Here is an 11,448-nt window from a genome sequence, read left to right as displayed (position 1 = left end):
CACATGGGGCCGGCACCCCACTCCTTTGAGCCACAGGCACTGCCTGGCATTACTTTATTTTCTCTTAATTTTCATCTCATGAGTAAGGGAGTAGGTTACATCATGATAAAAACTCCTTGGTTGATTATATTAGAAGAATTAAGAAATGATTAAGTCTATTACTGGTTGTTTTTATGCCTGGCATGTCTTTGTAATACCTTTGGTCTCCAAGATCTGCCTTCTTGGAATAATTGTCTTCTTTCCTAATGTCAGTGATTAGGGATTCTCCATACTCTACACTGTTCCTATGTTTCCTGTGACTGTACATACAAAGCAGTAATAAAGCTAAAGTCCAGCAGTTTTTGATTAAGTGCCTTTGTCTAAACATGAAAAATTGTACTTAAAGCCTCCAGTTTCTATGAACTAAGTGAGTTTACTAAAATGATCAGAATCTATACAAGCTTCATCCATGCCAGTGGTAATGCTTAACTAGTAAGTACTAATGGAAACCTTCTGAATCTTTTAAATTGTTATTAATCACATTTTCATTTACTAAATAGAACAAGGCCAATTGAAATTTATAGCTTTGTGGCTGAAAATATGTACTTTGATTTTCTGTGTTGTAACTATTCAGTTCTGCTGTTGGAGCAGGAAAACAACCAAAGACAAAGCTTAAGTGAGCGACGAGAGCTGGAGTGCAATAAACGTTATGTATCAAATCAGGTGGCAGACCATATTTTCTTACCAGGCCCTGAAATATGGGGCACTAATCTTTATAATTTTGTATTTTTTTTTTTTTGAGACAGAGTCACGGTTTGTTGCCCTCTGGAGAATGCTGTGGCGCCCCAATTCACAGCAACCTCAAACTCCTGAGCTCAAGCAATTCTCTTGCCTCAGCCTCCCACCTCCCAAGTAGTTGGGACGATAGCTGCCTGCCACAGCACCTGGATTTTGCTCTCTTTTGTTTTTGTTTGGTTTAATAGGCCCAGGCTGGGTTCAAACCCACCAGCCCCTGAGGATGTGGCTGGCACCCTAACCACTGAGTTACAGGCGCCCCCTCTAATTTTATATTTGTAGTTGTTTATGTAACAAAATAATGCAAGAAAATACTCAAAGAATGATTTTTAAAACCTACTGTATTAATTATGTTTTTCATGTAATTTGAAGTGTGGTTCATGTCCCTTCAAAAGGTTCTAATTATAAATATCTAAAAGAAATGATCATTTTAAAGCACTATATAACTTAAAGTTATAAAATGTGGTGTTATGTTGAATGAGGCTCTTCATATACAAAAAAACACAATATGTTTACATAATTTTTGAAGTAATTATGCATTATATTACAATGTAGTTTTCAAATATAATAGTTGTCTATTCTAACAGATCTCGCTTATACCAAGTGAAAATGTAATGTTTAATTTTTATTTATTTGGACCTTTTCAGATTAATGACCTCTGAGTTTTTAAAGAAATCGAATTGTAAAAGGAGAACTCCATCGGCAAGTACTTCTTCTCATTATTTAGGGACTTTGAAAGTCTTGGACCAAAGGCCTTCACAGAAACAGAACATAGAACCTGACAAGGCAGATGCCATAAGGGCAGCTGTTTATCAGGTAAAAAAAGAAAAATGAAAAAAAGAAAAAAAAACTGATCACTTTCATAAAGCTATACTTTTATCAAAGAATAAAATAAAACTATCAGAATGATGGTTTAATACTTAAGTTTATTACAAGGGAAACATTTTCTTTTATAATATATGAGCAATCTAAAACTATTTTGCTAAATTATTCCCTTCCACAGTTCACTTATCATAGTTATTTTTAAAGGAAGAACATGCTATTTCAGTTTATAGAAATATGGCAGAAGCTAAATTGTTGTACGGTCTATGCATGTTTTTATGCTTTTGCTCCTTGTAGTTATATTATTCTGTAAAAAAAAGGTCTTTAAATTTTTCCTTTCCTGAAACTTTAGACTTACACAGAAAATGATTTTACTAATTTTTTCACAATTCTAAAAAAGGTGGGTTTTGTCTTGCTTTTTATACAGAGTAATATACTTTAGATCATTGTGTTTGTGAATTATAGAGAGAGATGTTAATATATGTAGCCATTATGTTCAGTAAAGTCTATTGTTAATACTAAGAAGGATCACATACCCATAATTTTGTTAACTTATAGCCTTTATGTATTAAAATATTATCAGAGAAAGAAAAATCATATGAGCTTAGATAGAATTTATATATTTTGTGTTTCCTTTTTTGAAGTTTTAATGAAATATTTCAGAAATGGCAGTCCCAATTTATTGGGAAATCTTGAATATCATATAGGCTTTTTCTTGTTTTTATAGGAATGGCTAGAAAAGAAAAATACATATTTACATGAAATGCACAGAATAAAAAGGATTGAAAGTGAAAATTTAAGGATCCAGAATGAACAGGTATTGTGAAATACAGAAGTAAAAATGTTCTTGATGTTTATGTCATTAAAATACCTCTGAATATTTAACTTTTCTAAATCACTCTTTTTAAACAGAAAAATAACGTCTATACTAAAGAACTGATTTCTGATTTTATTTCTGTTGTACTTTATGCATTTTAAACTGATACAAATGTTAATTTTACATGAAAACACAGATTTTTATTTTACATTTGTGTAGAAGAGCTACACTTAGCCAAGAGGATAAAGATAAATGAATACTATACATTCAGTACCCTTCAGTTTTCCTTTTTTGTCTCTTGAATCACATGTAGCTTCCCCACCAACCTTGACCTGAGTTCTTGACCTGGATCCTCTCCCGCTGACTGCTGCTAGACTTCCATTCTAGTTTCTCCTGTCCTTCTGAGTCCCTTCTCTAACTCCTGCTTCATTGCCTGCAACACACTCAGTTCTTTCCTACCTTCCCAAATAAAAGTTCTGGAAAAAACATTTCATTGTGCTACTCAATACTAAAGTAAATTTAGAAGGAAAACGTTTTACAAAGTGAACTGCACTGTAACAAACTGGTCCTGAGCAGAGCAGCATGGCAGGGGTGGTGCCTGTAGTGTAGCATCATTCTGCTGTAGGTCAGGACCACACATCTTCTCGTTAGATTCTCACTGTACTGTGGCAGGTAGTGCTTTGACTTCCAAATTGTTCCCTCCATCATAAGGCATTGTGTCATTTAATACTGTAATTATAAAGCAAACAATATTATGGGATTAGTTTGAATAAGAAAAACGGCAGCATACTTGCAATACAGACTCCTGCATATCTTTTAGTCCGGCATACATTTTCAACATTTTGGATGTAATTGTAGAGTGAGAATGTTATGTTTCAAAGCTAGGGTTCAAACCAAACATTTACTCCTTATTTTGTGACTTTGCCTTACTCTAGCTTACGATATAAGCTTATACCTTTCCTGCCTTTTTTTCTGAAATGTTTTTCCATGAACATTTTATCATACCACTTAGCCTACTACAATTGATTGTCATACATTTATTTAGTATACTTCCAAAAATAATAGTTGACTTCCTTCTCATGAATAGTAGGTCAATAGCTGATAAACGCTTTTAGAAAAGGACATTTTGCGATAATTGGGATAATATTTTTATAAATTAACTTTTCCATTCTAAATTACTTGCTTTGAAACTTAACATATGATGAATATCAAAGGATCAAAGATAAATGTGTGTGTGAGTATCCAGCTCTGGCTGTGTGTCTGTCTGTTATTTTATCCACTACAGAAAAGAGCTGCTAAGAGAGAAGAAGCATTAGCATCATTTGAGGCCTGGAAGGCTATGAAAGAAAAGGAAGCAAAGAAAATAGCTGCCAAAAGGAGGCTCGAGGAAAAAAACAAGAAGAAAACTGAAGAAGAAAATGCTCTCAGGAAAGGGGAAGCACTACAAGTATTCAAGATCTTTGAATATTTTTCTTAATTTGTTTTAAATATTAAAAATCTGAATCAATGCTTAATCGTATTTTTACTTGTTTTATAATATTCACAGTAAGAAAATTATTCTAAACTTTTTCAGGCTTTTGAAAAGTGGAAAGAGAAAAAGATGGAATATCTTAAAGAGAAAAATAAAAAGGAGAAGGAATATGAAAGGGCAAAGAAACAGAAAGAGGAGGAAATTGTTGCTGAGAAAAAGAAAGATAATTTAACTGCTGTTGAAAAATGGTAATCCCAAATCATAGGTCTTTTGATAGATATTGAGAGCACTTTTGGCTTTTCTAACATTTATTTACTTGAAATTTGCTAATACAGTATAGTCTCATTATTGTCAATGACTTTAATGTGTTTAAGGAATCTTCATTATGTATTCTCCTTTCACTTTCCAATATTTTATACTATCCTATAAAGGAATGAAAAAAAAGAAGCTTTTTTCAAGCAAAAGGAGAAAGAAAAAATAAATGAGAAAAGAAAGGAAGAATTGAAAAGAGCTGAGAAAAATGATAAAGACAAACAAGCTATTAATGAATATGAAAAATGGCTGGTAAGTATCTGTTGGTAATTGTACTCATGTCTTTTTCATGCACTTTTTTTTTTTTTTTACTTCCAGGTAGAGATGATCAGTAGTTATGGGATGAATAACATTAGAATTAGGGACAGAATAATCATTCTCTCCACCTGTATATAGTGTATTTTCTTTGATTTACTTATTTCTGTTAATGCTTCCACTATTCCCTCAAACACCTATGCATAAAATTTCAGTTATAACCTTATTCCTAACCTACATCTCCACATTTGCTGTTTACCAATAATGTCCAGTCTTCCTATGCAGTGATTCTGAAATATAAAATCATAGAAAGCAGAAAAGTACATGTGTACTACTGAAAGTATGCCAGATTATTTTGGATGGAACTTGGTCATGACACACAATAACATTGAACTTACTAGTGAGAAAGTTATTCCATTTTTTATTCTCTTTTGCTATCTGTGATGACCTCTAGGAGAAAGTCTTATGTAGGTGTTTGGGAGGAACAATAGCTGGATATTATATGTAAAATATACAGTGAAACCTCTGTAAGCTGACCTCCCAAGGCACTGTAACAAACTGGTCAACACACGGAGGTGGTCAACGTAAGAAATGAGGCTACCGTACTGATAAGTACATGCAGCGCATGCCCAGTCTGTGAAAATTAGGTTAACTTAAGGAGATGGTCAACTGTGAAGGTTCTACATATATTGTATGTATGTTTTGGTTCCCTTCTGTTTATAAAAATTGCTTTTGTTGATGTCAATCAAAGTCCTATTTTCCATTTTCAAATATCAATAAAAATAGGATTTGTTATCAGGTTTTGAGTAAGTAACACATTCTTCTAAGTACTTTACATGGGTAGGTAACAAATTCATGTACATAGTCTATACAATCCCATCATTTAGCAATCCAAAACTGTAAAATTTATCTACTATCTACCCAGTAGAGTTTCTTATCAACTTTTTAAATTTGATTAAAAATTTAATCCCATTCAGCTAATTAAAAACCATCATCTAGGATAATTTTGATTTGTATTTTCTGGTTAGGATTAAGCTTCAGCATCTTTCTTATCATTAGTATAAGGGCTATTTTTATATATACCTTTTTTCTGTAAACTGTAAATTCATAGACTTTGCATATATTTTTATTAGATTGTTGATTCTTTTTTATTTATAGAAATTTTTATGTACTAGTGAAATTAGCCTATCATTTTTTATGCATTGAAGTATTTTTTTTCACTCTATTGTTGGTTTTCCAACTTCGCTTATAGTATTTTATGCTTTAAAGAATTTAATTTTGGCTCGGCACCTGTGGCTCAAGTGGCTAAGGTGTCGGGTTCGAATCCAGCCTGGGCTGCCAAACAACAATGATGGCTGCAACCAAAAAATAGCCGGGCGTTGTGGCGGGTGCCTGTGGTCCCAGCTTCTTGGGAGGCGGAGGCAGGAGACTCGCTTGAGCCCAGGAGTTGGAGGTTGCTGTGAGCTGCGATGCCACGGGCACTCTACCCAGGGGGACAGCTTGCAGCTGTCTCAAAAAAAAAAAAAAAAAAAAGAATTTAATTTTATTTTTATATAGCAAGCATGTTTTTCTTGTCTTTTGGCCTTTGATTTTCTTTTTTGGCCTTTGATTTTCAAGCATCATTGAAAAGACCTCCACACTTTGCGGTTAAGAAAGGTCTCTCATTTTTTTCTAACCACTTGATGAGTTTAATATTAAACTCAAAACGAGGGTTCAAACGAAAAATTTACTCCTTAAAATTTTAAAATTTGTTCTAATTAGAATGTATCCTGATGTATGGTGGGAAATATGATTCCAACTTAATTTTTTTCCAAATGTATCATTTACAAAATAGCCCATCTTTTTCCCATTGATTTGAAGTGCTTTATTTTATGATACATTCTTATATTTTGGGATCTGTTTCTTAACTCTTTGTTCCTTTGTCAATTTCATAATACATGAATGCCAGTGCTACACTGTTTCATTATTATTAGACTTGATATATCTAAATATTTTTCAAGTACATCTCCCTTTATAGTTTTTCATTCATAGTACTTCTGACCATTTTTGTTTATTTTTTCCCTGTAAACTTAAAAATCAGCAGTAGTTAGGTGCATGAAACTAAAATAAACTATTTAAAGATAGGATAAAAAGGTAAAAGATAAAAAAGACAAAACACTTAAGAATAAACTTAAGAAATATGTAAGAGCAATACAAAGACAGTTTTAGAACTCTTCTGAACAATGTAAATGAAGACTTGAGAAAATAGGAAAAAAAACTACTCTTGGAGAGAAACACTTAACTTTACAATGATTGTACAAAAATATCAGCTCTCCCTGAATAATTTAATGCAATCTAATAAAGACAGCAAAGGATTTATTGTTATGTGTTGACTTTAGTACTACTATATGCTAATTCTACACAGAACTAGTAAGAGAATAAGATGATCGAAATTAGTTTGCTATTTAAATGGAAGGTAGAGTTTCATGATGATTTCCTTAGCTTAAACTTTTAAATAATGCTTTGTTCTAAGTAAAAGTGAAAAGTCTTCTTATATTAAGAAGATACATAGTAACTGTATTACTACTTAGGGTAATTAAATGTAAATGTCTTAATTTTCAGATTTACTTCCACATTTTCTTGAAAATGGAGTAGAATTTCCATAATGATTAAGTCACAGTTAAGTACAATATTTTTAATTATATTTATTTAGTCACTTTGTCATTCTCATCAGTCCTCTGAAGAACAAGAACTCATTAAAGAGCAAAGACAAAATAATATTTCAATAGGTAGTAAAACTTCTATGTGTTAAAATACTACCTAAAATAACATAAATATACATGTTACAGATCTATTCTCCATCTTACCAAGTTCTTATTGAAATTGGCTTGCAGGTAGAATGGACATTAATTTTTATGTAAAATAACATCTCAAAATTCTAATACATAATCTAGCTTGAGTAGTAAGCATTTGGTAGATAATTGTTTTAGGAGAAAATTATAGCCCAATATGAAGACTGTTCTTTGTGCCAATTCTCAGGTAAATTCACAATTACCTTTAATAGGAAATTAAAGCAAAAGGTTCAGTCTCTCACAGATGCAATCAGATTTTTCAACAAGGTTCTTTAAATTATTGTCAAGGTGATATTATTGATTCCTGTTAATTGATAGTGAGGTCAATAATTGTCCATTTGCTGTCCTGGCTTTTCAGCCTCCTGCTGCTGAGATCAAGCTTGTTTCAAATAACTCTGTCCGTGTTCACTGGAATGTACAAAAAGAGTCTGTCACTTTCTGTGGATACAGCCTCGGTGCTTTTCCTCCACCTGTGGAGGTCTGCCTCTTTCTAAAATACTAAAATGATTGATGATGATCTCATCACAGCTTTTCTTTTCTCAAAAGGAGGGAGGGAAAAAAAGTCAAAACTATTAGAATTTTAGGGCAGCACCTGTGGCTCAAAGGAGTAGGGCACCAGCCTTATATACCAGAGGTGGCGGGTTCAAACCTGGCCCCGGCCAAAAACTGCAAAAAAAAAAAAAAGGAGGGAGTACAGTGGGGTGGTCTCAGTGTGTGACACACCCTTAGGGACAGGACACAATTATGAGGGACTTTAACAAATGCAGTCAATATAACCTGGTTCTTTGTACCCTCAATGAAATGCCCCAACAATAAAAAAAAAAAAAAAAGATTCTGAAAGGAAGTTGCCTCTTCACGTTAATAGGAGTGGCAAACAAACAAGCATGCCAACACTCTGCCGACCCAGAGCCAGACGTGGGTTACTGAGGAAAGAGGCATGCGCACCTCAGACTTCACCCTGAAGCCTCTACCTCCCAGGCGTCAGCCTGCAGGGCCAGGGTTGTGCAAGGGTTCCCTGGTACTGCTGCTCTTTGAGGAGAGAGAGTCAATCACCAAGATAAGGAAACCTCCAAATTTTGTGGTATTAACAGAGACTCAGAGAAATGGAGAGACAAGCCAAATTGCAGGCTGGAAAGACCCAGCAGTACGAACATTTCCCGTATGCCTAGATAAATGCTTAGATTTCATACTAATCCACAGATACTCAGTTAAACTATTTCTTTGAAGGAAGTATGTTGAAGGAAATGAAATGGTTCTCAAATTCAACTGTTCAATACAAAGGTAAAAATATGGAAAGTAAATACTTTGAAAATAATACGAAGCAGGGCTATTCCTGTCAAGCAATAAAATAAAAATTTACTATTCTAGTCCAGCATTCTATCCTCCTGAATTATCCCCGTCATGTTCTAGGTTTAGAACAGGAAATTTTATAAAAATAAACTCTTAACTCCGCATTTTTCTCCACGAGTTGTCTCACTTTTCTCTGCTTTTCTTCATAGCAAAACTAGTAGAAAGTTTTATCTACACTTTGGTGGGTCTCCGCATCTTTTTTAGTCTTCTCCCACTTTAGTCTGGTCTGTGTCCTCATCAGTACCCCCAAACCACAGGAAAGTTACAGGTTTACAGCTAGATAGTCTGATGTGTGTATCTGCCCCCATTCACTGGAATGTCTCTGCATTATACGCTATAAACTTCCTCCTGGCAAGTGTTTCCTCCTTGGCTGGCATGTTCCTCTCCCAGAGAAGTGTTCCTCTCACCTCCCTGTGTGGCTTCATTCGTTTAACATGGCTCCAAAGCACGGTATGAGTGATCGCACTCTTCTACCTTCTCATTGTCTGTCATCTGGCTCCCCATGTCTTGTCTTTAGCCTCCCACCAACGTAGTTGCACTGGCAACCTTTTGTTCTTTCTCACATCTCAAGTTGTTCCCATTTGTCAAAGCGCTCACCTCTTCTGTTTTCTCTGCTTGAAGTCCTCTCCGCCAACACTTTACACAAGTGGCTTCTCTTACCTATCGTGTCTGACTTTAAAGCAACTTCCCCTGAATCTACTTTTCTTTTAAAGTAAGCCCTATTATAAAATTAATTTATAGCTTTCATATGAAATCTATAACCTAATAGCAACCTAAGAATATGGGGAGAGGGGAGGGAGAGGGGAGGAGGGAATGAGTGAAGGGAGAGTGATTGGAGGGATTCACTTCTATGGTTTATCTTACAAGGGTCCAAGTGAATCTTTCTAAAAGTAGAATATAAATGTCTTAACATAATAACTAAGAAAATGACATGAAGGCTATGTTAACCAGTTTGATGAAAATATTTCAAATTGTATGTGAAAGTACTACACTATACCCCATGATTGCATTAATGTACACAGCTATCATTTAATAAAAAAAAGAAAATTCACAAAAATCTAAATAAATGTTTGATAATGTGCTAAAACTCAATAATACATAAAGAAACATGATGTTGAATTTTCAACTATTTGTAAAAAATTTAAAGAATCTCATGTTGCTGTAAACTTTATACATAGTAAATTGCCTTCTGAGAATCTATTCTCAGAAGTCCTCACTAACTTTTGGTAACTACTGTCTTTGAGGTGTAGAATTATGGATTTTATTTCTATTTTACAAATTCATTTTTCATGTTATAACTTTTAATAGTAAAAAGATTAAGTGTTGTTAATACCTATTGATAATATAAATTGGTGGCATTCTTTGGCTGTTTTTTATAACCCATTAAATTAGGGAGTAATATATAAAATGGATTATTTTATTTTTCACTAAGCAAACTGATTTGAAAATAATGTTTACATGTATATATAAATATATCGTTTTCTACTTGCTTTTCAGGAAAATAAAGAAAGACAGGAGAGAATTGAACGAAAACAAAACAAACGTCATTCCTTTCTTGAAAATGAAGCACTTCCTCCATGGAGCCCTCCAAGCAGAACTATATTCTCAAGAGTGTTTTGATAATTCTGGTTCTTACTTATTTAGCTATTTATCAATTTGCCAATTTTAGCCAGGTATTTAAAAATGTTTATTGAATTATTTTTAGTTAGAAGAATCTATTTTGATTAAATGCCAGACTCTTCTACTGACAGTGAAAAAGATACTTTGGAGTTAATCAGTGAAAACATTTTTGAACTGTAGATAAACTGCCTCAAATGATAAGGTAATAATCAGATTGTCTGTACCATTAAAATACATAAAGTTTTGTCATGTCTTGGTAATTCCTCCAGGGGAGTGATTCATGATCTCCTCACCAAGCGGGGCATGTCATTTAAGTGTATTTAATCCAAATAATAAGAGTGAAACAATCTAGGTACTGTAATCATAGAAGTAATTCAAAATGTGGATGGTATGCATCTTGATTCATGTTTGTAAATGAATGATCATTCTGAAACTGATTTTCTGTGCCAAGCAGTTACGTTCACACTGTGCGAGTTAGAATTTTGGTCAGTTGAGGCAATAGCTCAGTAGAATTTTAATCATTGAGGCATTTAAGAATTTTGCCTCAGGTTTTAATATGAGTGCACTTTATTCCAAGGCTTATATGACAATCTTAGGCACTGAATAATGAATCCATCATAGAAATTTTTCTTTCTAGATTCTATTTCACTTTATAATTTCAGTGACCAAAAGACATTATTTTCATGGTAGTGGTTATCTTGCACATTAGTTCTAGAAATTCCATAGGAATAGGAGTCCAAGATGATTGTCACTGTAATTATTTTCTAGATTAAAGCCATAAACACTATGAAAGTAATTGTCCTTTTAACTAAGCCAGAGTTTTATAGCTGATCTTTAGAAGACAGCTGTATGCGAAGATAAATTTGTAGAAAACATCCAGAAAAATATTATTTATTTATTCTCTGTATGTCCTTGTATTAATTGGTCTCATGCTTAGCTGGTCATCTAATTTACGGCAGACCAAGTATATATTCTTAGAATTCAACCTAGTCAGTCATGCAGTGCAGAGACAATAGATAAAAATATTTAACTATTAACTACCTACAATATTGTCTCTGCTGGATCTTTAAAATGACTATTCAGAGTGGGTGATACTAGTTTCAATTTTCAGATAAAAATGCTGAGACTTAGAGAAAGCAAATAACTTTTCATACATATGGAGCGTGACTGAGTTGGGGTCAGAACTGATTAAGTCC

The 11,448-nt window shown here is 33.6% G+C and overlaps 1 protein-coding gene across 1 annotated transcript in view; it reads left to right on the top strand.

Annotated features, from left to right (window-relative positions):
- The window catches only part of MAP9 (microtubule associated protein 9), a 27,416-nt gene extending 17,164 nt beyond the window's left edge, over positions 1-10,252 (top strand). Inside the window, exons 9-14 of the mRNA XM_003803003.2 lie at positions 1,422-1,590; positions 2,324-2,413; positions 3,699-3,860; positions 3,987-4,132; positions 4,316-4,448; positions 10,130-10,252. Of these exons, the coding sequence (XP_003803051.1) occupies positions 1,422-1,590; positions 2,324-2,413; positions 3,699-3,860; positions 3,987-4,132; positions 4,316-4,448; positions 10,130-10,252 (823 nt within the window). The remainder of the gene's footprint in view (positions 1-1,421; positions 1,591-2,323; positions 2,414-3,698; positions 3,861-3,986; positions 4,133-4,315; positions 4,449-10,129) is intronic.
- Positions 10,253-11,448: the final 1,196 nt, after the last annotated feature.

Source organism: Otolemur garnettii, unplaced genomic scaffold (assembly GCF_000181295.1).
Source record: "Otolemur garnettii isolate 467f Iridium unplaced genomic scaffold, OtoGar3 scaffold00274, whole genome shotgun sequence".
NCBI classification, from domain to species: Eukaryota; Metazoa; Chordata; class Mammalia; order Primates; family Galagidae; genus Otolemur; species Otolemur garnettii.
This window is presented reverse-complemented; position numbering and strand designations above follow the sequence as displayed.